General features: G+C 45.5%; 2 protein-coding genes across 2 annotated transcripts in view; one reads left to right on the top strand and one right to left on the bottom strand.

Annotated features, from left to right (window-relative positions):
• LOC311265911 (uncharacterized protein) overlaps window positions 1-18,206 on the bottom strand; it is a 30,454-nt gene that overhangs the window by 8,573 nt on the left and 3,675 nt on the right. The window lies entirely within an intron of this gene.
• The window catches only part of LOC311265909 (ephrin type-A receptor 4-A-like), a 28,621-nt gene continuing 11,257 nt past the window's right edge, over window positions 843-18,206 (top strand). The window contains exons 1-7 of the mRNA XM_084368026.1: window positions 843-2,600; window positions 3,307-3,374; window positions 6,167-6,364; window positions 6,669-6,779; window positions 7,208-7,562; window positions 16,489-16,644; window positions 17,328-17,858. Coding sequence (XP_084224152.1) covers window positions 2,444-2,600; window positions 3,307-3,374; window positions 6,167-6,364; window positions 6,669-6,779; window positions 7,208-7,562; window positions 16,489-16,644; window positions 17,328-17,858 — 1,576 coding nt within the window. The 5' untranslated portion in view covers window positions 843-2,443. The remainder of the gene's footprint in view (window positions 2,601-3,306; window positions 3,375-6,166; window positions 6,365-6,668; window positions 6,780-7,207; window positions 7,563-16,488; window positions 16,645-17,327; window positions 17,859-18,206) is intronic.

Here is an 18,206-nt window from a genome sequence, read left to right on the forward strand (position 1 = left end):
AAATCTGACTATTATCTGTCGTATAACCCAGAGAATATCAGTCTCGTCACATGAATATTAAATGGTTTTAGCTCCCAGTGCGATATAAGCACTCTGTGTAGGACTGCAAGCCAAATGAAACCCTAACTCGCTCCAGGAATATCTTAGCCAGGCTTTGAGGGAAGATCCTTTTTCAACACCCAACACCGCCAACCTCCCCCCCCCATTTCACCACCGCCACCCACCCACCCAATCAAATCCTCACTGGCAGTGCGCTGCTCCTCATCTCTCTTCTCTGCTTCTTTTGTTCATCTCTCTCAGCCGCCCACGCACCTACCGTCCCTCGGGCTTTTCTCTTTGCACTCCCGCACACATGCAGGCATTTACATTTGGCTACTTCGTATGTACTTTGCTTCATTTCTTCCCGTCCGTTCCATTTTCTTCACCGTTATTAGACACTTGGAGATGCTGTATGTGTAATGAAGGCAGGTTCACGTGTGCGCACATACAAATTAAAACAGACCCAGGGCCTATTTTTGGTGCTTTACAATACAGATGTGTGGGCAGCGGCCATCTGGAGCCCCAAAGGGAACAAAAAGTAAGTGTGTGTGTGTGTGTAGATGTGTGTTTGTGTTGTGTAGGGCTGTGGGCCAAACTTAAAGTAGGGTTTGAAGCTGGGGGCCCGTTGTGGAAACCCCCCTCCGGAGAGCTGGGACTCTCAGGGGAGAGTGGGAAAAACATCCCGACGGTCATCAATCAAAACTTCTGTGACACAAATGACCAGAAACAACGGAGCGTTCTCCATCCGTGTCACCGTGTCACCTCCGCCCCACAGCCATGTCCCACCCACCTGCCCTATAGGCCCTCGCCGTACGCCGCCCGACGCGATTGGCCCGCCGGTCCCAGGGCGAAATCGTGATCCCATCTCGGCTAATTGGGTCTTTGTGATTGCGCAGTCTGTCGTGGCGCTGTGGGAGAATGAAACGTGAAAACGGTATTATGGTGGATGGGGGAAGAGTGGCAGGTCGAAGCGGGGAGATCGTTTTTTGGCGTCTCAAAGCGCCAGATGCTCTTCCTGGGCCCATTATGATGCCTTACAGGGGATCGAGATGGTTTCGACGTAGCAACTGTGAAGACACAAAGCGAGATGGAGACCGGCCGAGAGTGGAGGCTCACATGAGCACATACATGCAAATGCAGGCGCAGAACATACAGTTCCCTACTTAAAGCCTTGAAATCAGCCAAACACTTGCTATGCGGTGCACCGTGTTGGTCAGTTTTCAACAAAGGTTATGAGACCTCATCTTTGTCCATGTTAAATAAGCACTCAAGAAAGTGGAGCACATCTCTGTTTCACCCTTTGTGCAATATATGTGCAACATATCAGGGAAAACCCCTCCGGATCAATGTAAATGAAAGTATTTATGTCTTCAAGCTGCGCCTCCATCCAGAGTGATTGTTCACAGAGTCTTTGAGAGACGGGAGAGTGTAGGAGGACGGGTCATGAGCCTGCTCTTTGTTTGCTCCAACACGCTTCTGCACGAGGCCTTTTTCTGTATAACCGCCTCACTAATAAAGAATAAATCTGTTCCCAATTTCTTTATTGCATCCAGCTTATCGATGAAAAACGATAAAAGTGTCGTGGACAGATGGCGGGGGAGTGATTGAAGCTCCTTATGCTCATCTTATCATCCTTAAAAATATCCAACAGCCTCTTTTACAAAGATCCCTGAGCATTCATTGGGTTTCTCCTCCTTCCTCCAGCATCCATCGACAGGTGGCGCTGTAGTCACACTCTTCGGTGTTGTGCTCCTCAGGACAAAGAGCCTCCAACAAACCTCAGATACCAAACAAATCCGAGCAGTTCAGCCCCGTTATCAGGAATATTGTGACACATTGATGTTTTGGTATTCATGTGACAGGCTGTGGCCATTGATGATGTGACGTTTAATGACCACCATGCCTGCTGGCAGCCTTCAGGGTTATCGCTGCTAAATGTCACCTCTGACGTGCAGCAGCGGCTATCTGGAGGAGTTGTGCATGTGTTAACTTTATCTTCTGTCATTTATTTGGATTATGGTTTCTTAGTGAGGTTGTGGACTCAAAAAAAAGCAGAAACGTCATCATTATTTTATTCATTTAAAGTTATTGCAGTCAGAGTGCTGTTACTTATCCGCCTCCCGTGTTTTAATCCCTTGAGCCCACAGATACATCTACCAAATTACATCCACTGTTCTTAAATCCACGTCAGTGTCGCGCTTTTTCACTTTTTCGGGATAAACGCACCGTGGAGATGAAACGCTGACGCTCGGTGTGGACCACAGTACTGTCATGTCATTTGGCTCATGTCATTTGAATTACCATTAAGGGAAGCGTCTGAGTGTGAGAGACCGCCCCAGCATCCGCTGCTGCATCCAACTCGCTTTCACACTTGGGTTCATTCACACACACTTTTCCCACCGGGATGGAGCGGCTTCAGCCAGCGCGCAGAGCCAACGGGGAGCACACACGCTTTCACGCGGCACACATGGCTGCAAATCTGAGGCGAATATTTTCCACGTTCGTCTGGATACTAACACTCGTCTCAAGTTCCAGGACCAGGATTTATCCTCCAAACGAAGGTGAGTGCGGAGGGTTGAATCGTCCGAGCTGCGAGACGCGTTCAGGGTTTTTCTTTTTTTTTTTTCCCCTCCGCTCCGGCGCGGCTGGGAGACACCGCTGCGTGCGCTCCGTGCGCGTCCTAGGATGGTTTAAGAGAGCAGGGCGAATGTGCATGAAACTGACAGAAAAGTTGGATTTTTCTGTGAGTGGGGAAATTTCACAGTTGGTATTTCTGGTGGAGTTGTGCATCCGCCACCATCAGAGGAGTTCACCTGCATGTTCCACCTGTCCAGTGCTGTCACGGAAATCTTGAAATTCTTGGATATTTCCTCATGATGTGTCGAGCAAACAGACTTACCTTTGTATTTTAAGTTAAACCTGCAGACGCGTACTTTTCCTGTTGTTTTTGTACGCATACATGAGGTTTAATGCCATTAAATCAATGCTAGAATTTCGGTTTTTGTATAAACTCTCTATTAGATGTGATATTATTCAAGTAATTATTGTACTGCAGCAGATCATGTGAGAAAAAACATCCTCCTGATTTCATATTCGTCCAAAGCTCAGTGGGCATTTATTTAGTGGTGAATTTGTGCTGTTAAGTCTTCCAAGTAGGAAAAATGTAACTCATTTCTCTGTGCAAGATGATTTATATCATGAGGCACTGTAGGCTGTTTGCCCTTAAAACCACCTGCGTGTGTGCGTGTGTTTATGTGTGCATTTTAGTGACCCTGCTGGATACCAGGACAGTGCCAGGAGAGCTGAAATGGGCAGCCAGTCCTTCAGAGGGAGGGGTGAGTGGGAGCTCTTCTTCTTCTTCTTCCTCGTCTTCCTCTTTACAGACACACTGTTTACAACCTGTTCTCTCTCTTGCTCTTTTCGAAAACACACACACTCTACAGTACCTCTCACTTAAACACACACGCTTGCTCACTCTCGGTCTGGAAACTGTAAAGAAAATCATCCCACAGATTTTTGAAATGTGCTGTTGTTTCGCCGATGCCTAAGAAGTGCTAATATGAGATTGCTGGCGCCGCGTTTGGCACACGGGAAGGCATAAACCAGCTTGGTGGTGGGTGTCATTTTTAAGGGATTCTTACTACCATGCAGTTGCCAGAATGAATCCTGAAAATATATATTTTATATCATCGTTTTGTACTTTTTGTTGCTGGTACATCGCGATCTGCCATCTATGTGCCCTTCCTCTTCCTCTCTCTCTCTCTCTCTTTCTCCCTCCTGCTCAGTCTCTTTCTCCCTCTTCTTTGTTGGTTTAAGAGTTATTGGTGAACTTGACTCTTATTTCTTTAGTCACCATGCTCTCATTCTCTCACATGCTGCCCTGATTGACGGGGTCCTGGTCTGCACGCACTGAGCTTTTGATTACAGGCAACCCCCCCCCCACCTTCCGCATCAGCTACACACACACACACACACACACACACACACACACACACACACACACACACACACAAAAAGCACCATCTCTGTATGGTTGGGGCAAGTGTAAAGCTTTTTTTCCTCTGACAGCTGTGATTTCTGTATGCTGACAAAGACTCTAAAAGAGACCAGACAGGCAGGCATCATACCCCATGACAGCCTTTTTTGTTGTTGTTTTTTTTTACACATCCTGCAAAGACACACACGTATGTAACATGCAACAACACACAAACGCACACACAAAGACGTGACCGTGTGCTCATGCGCTCCGCTCATGCGTACAAGCTCTTCTACTCACATACATGAACATAAAGGAGAGTCGGATGGATGATGGATTTTTAAGGCCGATACCGCTGTTGATATTTGCGAATAATAATTTTTTTTTTAAAAACTTCACTGCCAAAACATTTAAAATAGACAAATCAATATAACAAAAATAACAATTAAGAGAAATTAAGAAAAGTTTAGATCAAACGCACATGAAAATGAAGCCGATGTCACATTTAGTTCACTGCAGTTTCTTTTTCCCACATTTGCCAACAGATACACCAGTAATCATTCATCAATACGTCTGTGATAAGCCAGCGTCGGCCAATAAGATCAGCTCTGATGACATATCGATCAGGCTCAATTAGACACACACAGACCCCCCTCCACCCCCAACACACACACACACACACTCTCAGTCTCTCCCTTTCTTTTTCTCTCTTTCGACACGCCGCGTTTAGTGTGTATACGGCTCTCACCAGAGCAGATTATTATTCAGTGGCAATAAAAAGCCAATTTGGAGTTGGGAGGCTCAGCGGTCATTTGAAGGGGTCACAGTACAAGGCAAATAGTCGGCTCTATTGAGATGGATGGTGCAGTGAAGGTTGAGCCCGCTCCGCTTGTATGGAAATGCGCCTGTAAAAACCTTGGAGTCGCAACAAATCTGAACCACTGTCCACGGCAGAATATTGATGCGAGAATGAATGTTTGCCGTTGTGGCTTTCAAACGACAGGCGTGAATTAGAGGAGAGGCGCCCAAGCATCTGAAATGTATTTGATCTTGATTTTTCTGTATTTATGAGGGGGCAAAGATTTCCTCAAGTGGATAGAAGATCTAGATAATTCTCCACGGTGAGCACATCCTGCTGAAGCTTGTGTCTATGAGGCCTAAAGATTGGAGTTTACTGAAGTTTAGAGTTAAACTTTATGTTATGCCATCGGTTTGAGTCCATGCCAGTAAAGTGAGCAACTTTCAGAGACTTTAACCTCCCTGTATCATCATCACACAAAAAGTTTTGGATTACATTATCGCTTGCAGCTGCCAACAGGGACTGTTTTTAAACCCTTGAGTGTTGGTGCGTTTAAGTACTCGTCAGAAACTCTTGAGATCTGAAACTTGAGAGTCAACAACCTTTATATAAAAGACGCCTCCACGTTCACATTTTCCTTTTCACAACATCTGTGTGTATTTGTTTGTCTCTCAGGTTCATTTTTTCTGACATCTCTTAAAAACACTGCTACTTGGCAGCGACTTTCAGATTTCAAAGTTTGCTGTATTAGAAAAAGTTTTGACCCGACAATTTAGTGAGCAAAAAGTTAACATATAATGTTCACTGATTAATGATAATCTTAATGGGGCGACTTTTTCTACAAATTGATTTACATACTGTTGGCATAGAGCCAGTGTTTGCTTTGTCCGCTCTGGGCTACTGTAGCGAAATGGTGGTTGTTAGTTTATATTTGCGGACTCCGTTCCAACTAAAGTTAGCTGCTGTTACTCCCTGTTAGAAGAGATAAGAAACTCGAGGACGTGCATAAAGTCACATCCTTTGGACTGTCGCTGAAAATCTGACCCAAGTCCTTCATAAAAAAAAAAAAAACACAGTCCAGCTGCATTAAACAACTTTAAAAAAACAAATCATCCACAGACTTGTATGGACAACAGAGAGAGACGGGGAAGGTCTCATTTTTCTTGTCACGGTACAATCCACTCAAATGTGACCAAGAAAAAAGTGATCAATACATGTAATTGTCACATAGAGCCCCTTTAAGATTATACACTTGTATTATATTCCATTTATCCCAAGAGATCCAATTAAATCCTGCACACTGGACCATTAAATATGCAGAGTTTGTTAAGAAGTTGTGTGTTTGTTCGCAGTGGGAGGAGGTGAGTATTATGGATGAGAAGAACATCCCCATCAGAACATACCAGGTGTGCAACGTCTTAGAGCCCAATCAAAACAACTGGCTGAGGACGGACTGGATCCCTCGGTCCGGCGCTCAGCGGGTCTACGTTGAAGTCAAGTTCACCCTGAGAGACTGTAACAGCCTGCCAGGGGTCACCGGCACCTGCAAGGTACAAGGAACATCCTCATAATGTCACGACAGAACATAATGCTCATTGTTTTGTTTAAATTAGACGACAACAAGGATTTTTCGACAAAGGCATAATTTCTTTAACGTGTTAACTTTGAGGATAATTACTTAATGGACAGACTGCTGCTAATGGAGCTTTATTATATATTACAGCTGCTGGTTATTCAAGCACAAACCCCCCTTTGACTCATTATCATATTAAGAGAAAAGATGAGCGCCGATGATGATAAATAGACGCCTCAGTCTGACTTTTTTTTTTTTCCCCCATCCCTTTTGTCTTGCAGGAGACATTCAATCTGTACTACCACGAATCAAACGAAGACAGAGAGAGCTACATCAAAGAGAGCAGCTTCATTAAGGTGGACACTGTGGCAGCAGACGAGAGCTTCACCCAGGTAACACTAAACAACTGAGTCAGGCTTTGAGTTCTTTATCCTTCCTCCTCCGCTCCCTTTAATTTGCTCTTGTCTTGAAAATAAAACCCCCTGCGGCACTTAGCTGTGATTTTTTCCTTTTTTGTTTTTTTTACAAGCACTTTTATCTCAGATGTCCATTCTGCCGTCCCAGGAATGTTGCCAGCGTGCTGCTGCTTAGTCTTTACGAAAATTACTTGTGATTTTAGCGTTGTAGGCATTACAGCTTATTTTACCTTTGCAATCGATAGAAGTCGATCTGGGTGAGAGCCAAGTGCTGAAAATGTGAAGATCAGCCATGGTTCAGTAGCAACTCCCACTTTAAGTTGAACAGGCAAATTGAATTAATAAGGGCTGACGCAGTCAACTGCACGTTTTCTTTAATGTAGCTTATTTGTCTTTCCAACCAGGTGGACGTAGGCGACCGCATCATGAAACTGAACACCGAGGTGCGAGATGTAAAAGTCACGACCCGGAAAGGTTTCTACCTGGCTTTCCAGGACGTCGGCGCCTGCATCGCTTTGGTTTCCGTCAGAGTTTTCTACAAAACCTGCCCGCTCACCGTCCGCAACCTGGCAACTTTTCCCGACACTGTCACCGGAGCTGATACGTCTTCCTTAGTGGAGGTCAGGGGCTCTTGTGTCAACCAATCAGAAGAGAGAGAGGAGCCTAAAATGTACTGCGGTGCCGATGGAGAGTGGTTGGTTCCTATTGGTGGATGTCTGTGTAGCCCAGGATATCAAGAGAAGAGTGGCACGTGTAAAGGTAAGCGACGCGGGGTGCACCAGAGATACTGTATCTTAATTAGTTGTTGTTTTGTTTTTGTGGCAGTCTGACTCATCTGTATTGGACTCACACTGTAAGCTCTGTGTTCCCCTTGTGTTGCCACTTCTGAGTCCCATGTCTCTGTGAGTAACAATCACCAGTGCTCTTGTTAACACTAATTCACTTCACTGTTTTCCATCATATTCGCTAATGATGGAACGCGACGAGAGATATTTGGTTTGTGTGTAGTAATTAACACCTGTTTGGTTGTTCTGTGGGTTGTTGTAATTATTTTTAAGGATTTTGTTTGGAGTTGTCACGATCTTAAAGGGGAGAGTGCATTATGATCCACAGCGCCTCAACTAATTAATGTCTGTGAATGTTTGCAGAATTATAATGAGTTGTATCAGAAGTCTCTTATGGGTTTGAAATAAGTTGGCAGTACAAGACTATGTTTCAGATTACAATGAAAACAATCCCCCTTTTTTAATGGTTAAAATTAGCTACATATTTTTAAGTTTTTCTGCTTTTAATAGTCAAACATTTTTGAAGGGGATCAGTATTTCGATTTTTGGTTGCGTAACGCCAAAATCTCAACATTCACAGCCGAATAAAAATCGCAAAATATACGTGGGCGGCCTGCCCAAGCAAACTATATGTGTGGGAAACACTGCGGTTATCGGCCAATAATGAAATTATAGCCGATAAACTTATACTTATTACAGCTATGGACTGTTAAATCATCCACCTCTGCCTTTCTTACCCTGAGGTTTTAAAACACAAAATGTTGAATTATTCGTTATCGTATTAGTATCCAGCATAAAAAGTAGTTCATTATCAGTTATCTTGTGCCTCTAGATCAATTCAAGATGTTAGGGAATCCATTTTGCTTTACTGCAAAGACTTAGATGATAAGATTGACACCACATCTGTCCGTTCAGTATGAATATGGAACCAGGAGATAGATTCCTTAGCACAGAGACTGGAAACAGTTCACTGACCAGCATCTCTGAAGCTCATTAATAAACCTGCTCTGTCTTATTGATGCTGCACATGTTGCCTGGCAACCTTACAGTGAAGACAAGACTCCCGAGAGTTATTGCACTCGGTCAAGAGTCCGACACACTTCACAAAACCATAATGTGTAATTTTTACACTGTGTCTCTGTATTGATTGAACACAAAAAAGATGTAACGTGTTTATGAGAGAGCTTTAGAGATGACGGGGGGTGGACGAGCTAGCTGTTAGCCCCTGCGTCCAGTCTTTGTGCTTAGCAACACTAGCTGTAGTCTCATTTTTAACAGACAGTCATGAGAATGGTATCGATCGTCTCATCTAACTCTCTCGCAAGGCAGCAAATAGGCTTGTTTCCCAAGATGCCAAACTATTCCTGTAAAATATTCATCTGTGCCGGTTGTAGGAGATTGCAGGAACAATCATTAAATTTTTAGTAGAAGAACTGGAAGGCATCTTGCTCGGGAGTCTGTATTTTCCACTTTTGAAAAGTAATCCCCAATAACGGCGTTCACATTATATCACTGAGTGCGGATGTACTGTTATGTCGTGAAACTTTAATAACCTCGATCAGTTTATACTGTATCTTTAAATAAATCCAAGATGTAAACAGTTTTTTATAAGTCGTGCAGTATCAGTAGAAGCTCACAGGTCTCAGTGTGAGGTGTGCTGACATAACAACAGCCATCTGGACAAAAATGTCTTCCTATCACTTACAAATCTGGTCTGAACTTTACAGTAACGAATGTGCAAGCTGTTCACACCTCTCCCCAACATACATGTGGCGTGGATGACGTGTCATGTTTGACTGTTGTGATAGTGAAGGCTACTAAATGTGCGCGCTTGTGTGAGAAAAGTGGGGTGAGAGGGGGACAACAGACTTGGTGGAGACATTTTTACAACATGGCCTCACTCCCCCTATTCAGTCACATATGCAACAGACACACAACATGTTCGCTCACACACACACACACACACACACACACGCACTCACGCAGATGGACAGAGACCAAAAGAGAAAAGGGGAGAGCGATTCACTGATCTGCTCCCTCAGTTTTATTTATGAAGCCTATCCCAGCAGGCTAATTGTATAACAAACAGACTCATAATTCAAAGAGAAAAGAAGACAGGCTGAGAGAGAAAGACAGAGAGACAGACATAAAGAGAGCGATGCAGTCGGTGCCAGTTGGCGATAAAGAGTGAAAAAAAACTTGACTTTTTTTTTTATTCTCTTGCAATAAGAAGAGCAGCGGCCAAATATCTCCGTGTGACAAATGTTCTCTCAAACCTCCACCCTGCTTGCCCCGTTTGTTCTCGGTGAAAAGAGGAGGAGGTGTGCGGGGTGGTCCCTGAGGCCTGAAAGATGTTTCTCCTCAACTAGATTTAGGAGGGGACCCTTGACTCTGTTGAACCTTTAGCAGATGTGAAGTGCCATCTATCTATCTGCTGCTCTCTTCTCTGTCTCCCTCGCTCTCGCTGCCTGTCAGCGCCGTTGGCCGGGCTCAGCTGCCTCAGTGGAAATCTATCAAAGTCCGGGTGAATACCGAACGCCGCTCTGCGAAAAAACTCTGACCCTGCAGTATTGGATAGACGCCTTAACGCTTCTCCCATCTTAAGTTTGAAATTCGCAAGGAGAAAGGGAGGGGGGAGGGGCCGAGCGGGATGGAGATAGATAGACTTGAGAGGAGATTTAGATGACCTGGCTCTCCTCTCGTCAGTGGACCTTCTCGACTCGCGTGCCTTCACTCAGTCAGTGTAAGAGACAAAGACAGACAGACAGAAACTGAGTGATTATATACAGTAGATTGAGCAGAGACACCTGTCATTACAACTCGGTTCATATTGAACAATGTAGAAAACAACAACAACTTATATCCGTACTTTACGCACCAATACTGTTGTAGCTTAAAGGAATTGTTCAACATTTTGGGTAATGAGCTTCTTCGCTCTCTTCCCAAGATTTAGATTAAAACGAGGAAGTCAGTGCTTCCGGGCTAAGAAGTAGTCGCACACATAACCCTCCGCATAACAGCAACTTGTTGTTCCTTCACTTGGTTTTGGTATGTGTTAAACAAATGACATATAACATGTTTAGTTTTGAGTTTTTGAGGTGCTGGTTGGCAGATTGTTTTTCCCCCTGGACAGAGCCAGGCTAGCTGTTTCCCCCCATCTCCATGTAACTCTTGGCTAGAAAGCGAGTACGAGTATTTCCCAAAATGTCAAACTGTTCCTTTATGTTCATCTTTGAAATACTTAAAATTATAACAAAATAAGTCCGAAGCTTCTTGGTGAAAAACCCAAAAATTGTGTAGTCGCACAACCATGCAAGTAATTAATAAGAAAATGACTTGCCAGATTAATTGTTGCTGTCATTTTTCCAGGAGAAATGTCAAAAATGTGCTGGTTCCATCTTCTTAAATGTGAACATTTGCTGCTTCTCTTCATCATTTATGACAAAGTAGAGGAAACAAAGAGTCTTTGGGTTTTGGACAGCTGGTTTAGCAAAGGAAGCAATTTGAAGACAACAGATTAGGCTCAGGTTAACTGTGATGAGTAGACCGAATGATTAAGTGATTAATCAGGAAAATAAAAAGCAAAAAGCTGCATATCATATATCTGAGTTACACAGATGGTTTAATTGAGAATGTCGTCTTTTTTTAATTAAATAAGGTTTAATAGTTTTACATTTCGAAAGGGGAAAAGCCCTCTCGACACGCACAGTTTGCTTCTGTGTTAATATTTTTTACTGTCTGCCTCACACTTTGGCTTTTCTAATGCACTTTAGCATTCCCAAAAGCTTCTGTTGAATTGAACTTAAACAAGAGTAGACTTAGCTAAAGCGGGGAAATGTGAAAAGTTCATTCTCAGTCTTGACACAGAGTAATGAGCATGGAGAGGATGAGAGGAGAAGCTCTGGAGAGGAAGAAGGGATTAGATGTTGAATGGGCCGAGAGGGGGATTGAAAGAAGGCCACTGACAGCAGAAGGCATCAATACAGAGCCGCCCCTCCCCCCGCTGGGGGTCCGTCATCGGGTGCAAAGGGGACGAGTAGAGAAACACAAGAGAGAGGGAACTCCCCCTCTTTTCTAAACCCCTGGTTAAGACCGAGGTCATGACTGAGCCCGATGAAGACGTCAAAAACTCTGACTGACAGCCGCACACACGCACACACACCGATACAGAGAGTAGCTGCAGAGTGCAGGGTCATGACCGAGGTAGATGGAGACGTCAAAAGTTTGACAGCTGCGATCCGTCTGGGAGGATCGGAAGCGAGGGAAGAGAGACAACAGAGAGAATTCGAAATGCGAACGGACAGAGAGGCGTAATGAAAGCGGAGCCTTCTGCTTTTTGTTTCGCTCTTCTCTCCGCTGGCCTCCTTTTTCTCTGTCGTCTGATTCTGCCTCAATCCTGCTCACTGCCTGGGAGGGTTGGAATGTTTCTGTGTGTGTGTGTGTGTGTGTGTGTGTGTGTGTGTGTGTGTGTGTGTGTGTTTCTGTGCGTCCAGAGAGATTTCATGCCTGTGCTTCTCTCCAGCGCACCTGCAGTGTCTCGTCAACAGCAGAAAGCGTTTTGGACGAGAGTGATGAAAAGACTGAGAAGAGAGAGAAAGACAGCCAGAGTGAAAGAGAGATGACAGAAAGAAAGAGTGAGCGGATGATAGAAAGAGTGCGTAATCGCTGTATTCAGTCCCTCTAATTATTGCATCGCGTTTTCTGGACTCTGGACATGTTGGACTGCTGATGTAGTGTGTGTGTGTGTGTCTGCATATATGTGTGTGTGTGTGTGTGCGCTGTATCTCTGATTTTCTGCCTGACAAAGCCCTCCCTCCCATATACTCGCAGTTTGGAGGACTGCCCGGGAATGCCTAGAGAAGAGTGTGGTGGGGCAAACAGAGAGGGAGGAGAAGTGTGTGTGTTTGTGTGTGTGTGTGTGTGTGTGCGTGTGTTGTGTGTGTGCATGTATATGGCAGGTGACAAAGCCTGTAAAGGAATGGCAGGAGTGATTGTGTGAAGCAAGCCAAACTCAGGTGGGGGGAATGGTTTGCATTCCACCATCACAATCAAAGAGTGTGTTATTTTCTGATTGTGTGTGTGTGTGTGTGTGTGTGTGTGTGTGTGTTTGTGTGTGTGTGTGTGTGCTATTGTCTCCGTCTCCCAGGTTGTTCTTAATGTAGAGGAGGTTTGCCAGCTCCACCAGTCCGTCTGTAGCTCCCTGGCACTGGAACAAGCTCCCGCTCTCCCTCTCCGTCTCTCCGTCTTGCTCTCATTATCCCTCCTTTCTCTTCCCTAACTCTTCTCCCTGATCCACGGTCAGGGGTGTGTGTGTGGGGGGGGTGTTGCTGCTGCTGCTGCTGCTGCTGGTGGCAGGGGGTTCGGGTGGGGAGGGGGGTTGATCTGAGTGCGATGGGGAGGAGGGTTATTGTTGTAGAGCCCCTTTCACATGCTAATGTTCGGGCAGGCGCGCACACAAACACGAATCCACACACATTTTCTCTTTAAAGCACCACTTTTTTGTGAGTATTTAAATTTAGACAAACGTAAAGCTGCGGCTTCCACTGAGCACATTCCTACAGTTTCTAAATGCAAAGTGATGTGAGGAGCTAGTGCCGGCGTAAGAAAAGAGATGAATTAGATAGCAAGCTCTGCAGGAATGTGAGTTTTCCCTGTCCTTTCAATGAAGACATACAGTAGGGAAACAGATAAGAATCGCATCTTATCTCCTGCCGGTCTGTGGGTTTTAATTAACAGGGCACGACCCCTGTGATTAATAGTGTCCCGCCCTCTCGCGTGACAGTCTATCAATCCGTCCATCCATCCGTCAATCCGTCCCTCCCTCCCCTCCATCCATCACCGAGACAGGTGTCAGACTGGAGCGGTCGGGGGTACTTCCTCCGTCCACACCCCTCTGCTGGGCAGGAACAAGGGATGATGACAGATAACACGGGGTCAAGGAGAACACACACACACACCCACACACATACAGTGCGCCGACGAGGCTCTTAGTTGGATTTGCGCTGAGCTGCATTTGCATATTAGGTAGCAGAAGAATGCGTATGCAAATGCCGACAATGCTGATAGTAATCAAAGGGCACCTTCCCCTCCGCTTCTTCTTCTCCCTCCTCTTCCCTCGCTCCCTTTTTTGTCTCTCTTCACCTCTTTATCTCTCTTTATCGCTGCTTGTCTGTTTTTTTTTTCTCTCTCTCACTTTTCTGCCCCAGCCTCCCCGTCCTTTACAATCTCGTCACTTTCTCCCACTTGTCTCAAACAGCTGATTGCAGTCTATTCACTTCCGCTGCTAACAAGCTAAACGCGAACATGCTCATAAGAGACGTATCTAAACGAGCATTCGTCTTATCTTATCAGCGTTGTGTGTACGTTAGCGTCCCCTTTCAGGTTACTGGTCGAGCTCAGGCTCTGCGCGGGCCCTCGGTAGCGCAGGGTTAATGTCGGGTTAATGACACCCTCATGAGCTCTTATTCCAGGTCAGCAGCGCTCACCCCCTCCTGTCGAGTCCGCCGCTAAAAAAGACACAAAAGACTGCAGACAACAGAGAGAATAGAGACATGAGAGGGTACTGAAGGAAGTTTATGGCTTCAGATACTGGCTCCTTTTCTTTCTCTTCCTCCTCTGTGTTGGAGACAGGGATAGAGGATTTGGTGGGACAGAGACAAAGGCCTGTGTTACCCCCTGGCAGAGCCTTGTTCAGCCCTATAATCAAGTCCTTAGCAGGTCAAATACTTTCTATCTTCCTCCCTGTAATTCCCTCTCTTTCCCATCCATGGCTTACATCGATGATTAAAAACAAAGGAATGCGCATCACAGCAGGCGAGATAATACTTTTATTTTATCTCGGATTTGATGATATCAGCTGACACATTACGATGACTCATTCACTAGATGAAAGCCAACCTCATCGGCTGTAAATGTGTTTATGGATTTACAGATTTCGAAATGCACAGTTTTCAGCTTTGTTTGCGTGCCACTCGGTATCGATATCGAGCCATAAACGCGGCTTCAAAGCTCGCCCGGCAGGTTGACACTTGGAGAGGAGAGGGATATACGGAGATACAGCAGGAGCGAGAGAGCTATCAGAGACACAGAGCCAGATAAGTAGAGGTCGAGGAGGAAGTGAGCAGGGAGCGAATGAGGGAGGTTGTGAAAAATGTGAAAGGGAGGGCAAATGAGTGTGTGAAAGAGCAACTCTACGGAGGCTCACGCAGATGGGGCAGGATGGTCGGTGTGAGTAGATTACAGAGGAGACTTCCTCCCTCTCATCTACTGATGAGAGTGTCATAAAGCACCCTGACACACTCGAGCACACACACACACATACGCACACACATCATTCCCACATTCCTATCCACTCCCACTGGGATGTCTTCATCTCCCTTGGAAATGTGAAGGGGTTGGAAAAAGGGGGGAGAACCGGGAAGAGATGGTGGGATTGAGGAAGGAGAATGAATAGGGTGTGATGATGAAAAAGAAGGTGTTGAAAAAATGATTGCCACTAGAAACAAACGGAGGGTTTCCTCCTGAAATTAAAGGGAGAAAAAAAATGGCAGTAACCAGCCACGCTTTGCCATCTCTTTTGCTTCACCAGTGGATGTCAAGCAGTATAATTATGCACTCATTTATTGTATTGTTACTCTGTCAATGCATGAATTCCTTGGTATACAGAGAGAAGATTTCTCTCCCTTCACTCCCCCTCTGTCTCTCTCTCAGCCTCACTCGTTCTCTGTTTCTCCTCTTTCATATATTTAAATGTCAATTATATTTGTGTGGGCTGCCGGCACTGTGGAGTTTTGATGTATTCAGTTCTGGTGTTTCTGGTTTCTGTGTGTGTGTGTGTTTGTGAGTGGGAGCTCATCACTTAGTGTTCTGTTAGGTGTTTCTTTTCTTTGCTCATCAAAATCAAAGATAAAAGAAGTCAGAGTGCCCCTCCCCTTCACGCTATATCTATTTCTCCCCGGAGATGTGTCTTTACAGTTGTTTATCTTTGGGTTGAAACGCAGCCCATGTGTTGATTAACTTGTTGTCTGGGCCGTCTGAGCTGTCAATACGGAGGACAACAAAGAGTGTATCAAGGGTCGGGGGTCAGCTGGCCTCGAGTCGATGCTGATTGCACTGCTCGCAACCTACTTAAACTGCTTTAAACTCACTAATAACATGGTTCTTTTAAAGTTATCTTGTGTTTGTTCAATTTTGTGAGTATTTTGAACCAGCGTTTTATCTGTAGGATAACCTGACACTGGAAACCTGCACCGTCACCTGTGTGATCGTGCACTTTAGGGCTGCAACTAACAATTTACTTTTTATTCTTGATGAATCCGCGGATTATTATCTTGCTTCATGGATTATCACAATTTCCCTGAGCCCATGTTGATGTATTCAAATTGCTTATTCTGTGCAACCAACAGAAAACTACTAAAGTTAACTTCTTCATTATATCAGTACAGGCCCCAAAAATTGAGTATCGGTGGGGCTCTATTTACTACTGCAGAAGAAAAAGAAAACCAGAAAATATTTACATTTTATGAGCTGAAACTAAAGATTTTTGGCAATTTTTACTGTAAAAATTAATCAAACAATGGATCAATTAGCTCAATAGTTTCTCACTGATTTTCTCTCAGTTAAGCGAACATAATGCGCATGAAATACAAGTATAACCTTCACCTGTGCATCAAAACATTGCTATCTAGCACCAGTAGTGGTAAAAAAAAACCTCACAGAACACCTTTAAACAAGCACGGTGTGAAGAAGTGCTTTTTAGTTTCTAGCGTAAGCTTTGTGTCAGTGTGACCGTTTTTTATTGACATTTTCTGACGCTGGCGTACCTGACTGAGCATTGTTCTTTATTGGCATTTTATTTATTGGACCTTGTCTTCCTTCTTTTTGTCCCTGTTCCTCCGCAGCCTGCTCTGCTGGTTTTTACAAGGCCAAGTCCTCAGATGCAGGATGCTCCAAGTGTCCTCCGCACAGCCACTCGCTCAGAGACGGGGCGACTGTCTGCGACTGCCACTCCGGATTCTTCCACGCTGACAGCGACCCTCCCTCCATGGCCTGTACCCGTAAGACCGCACACACGCATACACACACACGTACTAGTAAGACAATACATAAGTGAACGCAGACGATATTTGTGTGCATTGCTTGCAAATAAAAGCAAAAAAGACACTTATTGTCTCCCTACCTCTCTATCTCTACCAAACAGAGGGAGACACAAACTTGTCTGAATGCCACCCCTGTTTCATGATCCCATTACTTATGACTAAGCCACCATCTACATCCTGTCTGGGAGTGATAACTAAAGACATTGAGAAGTGAATAAATGTCCTCTCTCTCTCTCTCCCTCTCTCGCTCTCTCTCGCTCCCTCCCTCTCTGAGTTGGTTCTGTGTGACAGACTTCGAGACCTCGGTCTGTGTGTCATAAACTTAATTATGCCTATATACGGCACATGGTTTCCTTGGCCTGGGAAAAATGAAAACACGCACGCACACACACATACGCACACACACATACATACTCTGTCTGTCAGACACGCGCACACAAAAAAGAAATACCGCAGAAGAAAACATCCAGCCCATCAAAAACATCTCTGAACAGTATGGTTTTCAGTCTGGTGCCAGATGTCTACATTTCAGCTCGTGCCAGCCGCTCAAAGCGACCCCCTCCCCCATAAACCCCGTATGCTTCCACTTCCATTATGTGCTGTATATAATGTAAGCTTGGTTATCCCTGTCTCTTCCCCAGAGCCGCCGTCAGCTCCACAGCAGCTCATCTCTGTGGTGAACGAGACCTCGGTGGTCTTGGAGTGGTCCCCCCCTCGTCGCCTCGGAGGACGAAGCGACACCAGCTACAGTCTGGAGTGTCTCATTTGTCAATCGGGGAGCCACAGTCAGACAGGAGGCAAAGCCCCCCCGAGGAATCGCAGCATCTCCCAGCCTGAGGCTCAGCACAGTGGTCTTGGGATGCAGTCAGACCAGGGGATTGTGGGATCTGAAGTCCAATCAGGGAGAGGTGTCTTCCAGAGCAGGCCAGCGCCGGGAGATTACCCGAGACTCAGCTCAAGCTCCAGCTCTCAGCTCTGCCTGCCCTGTGGCTCTGATGTGCTCTTCTCTCCGGGCCAGACGGGCCTGAAGACCACCAGGGTGGTGGTGAGCGAGCTGCGGGCCCACACACACTACACCTTCATCGTGCACGCGCGCAACGGGGTCTCCCAGGCCAGCGGTGCAGCAGGGGCGGCCCAGAGTGTGTCTGTCACCGTCACCACCAACCAAGCCGGTGAGAAGACGTGTCTGAGTGTGATGAATGTGCTTCACTGTTGCAGCAACACAAAATGTGCTTATGGATGTTGTCAGTAAGTGGGTCAGCACAATGCAAACTGCTGTTCACTGCACGTGGGCCCACAGGGGAGCAAGGCCTCATGGGTAATGTTCAAAACCATGGAAGCATGATACTGTATGAACAAGCTCTGCATGAAGCTCCATACTTGCACGCTGAGGCTTGTTCCCACCCTAAACACTTCAGGGCTGAAAAACGGCGATCTGTGATGTGGTTTTTCTTCCAGAATCAGCGAGTAATACATATTCTTCACCACAATACTCTCTGTATATATTTTTGATGCACCTT

This window comes from Pagrus pagrus (assembly GCF_965226575.1).
Source record: "Pagrus pagrus genome assembly, chromosome: 12".
NCBI lineage: Eukaryota > Metazoa > Chordata > Actinopteri > Spariformes > Sparidae > Pagrus > Pagrus pagrus.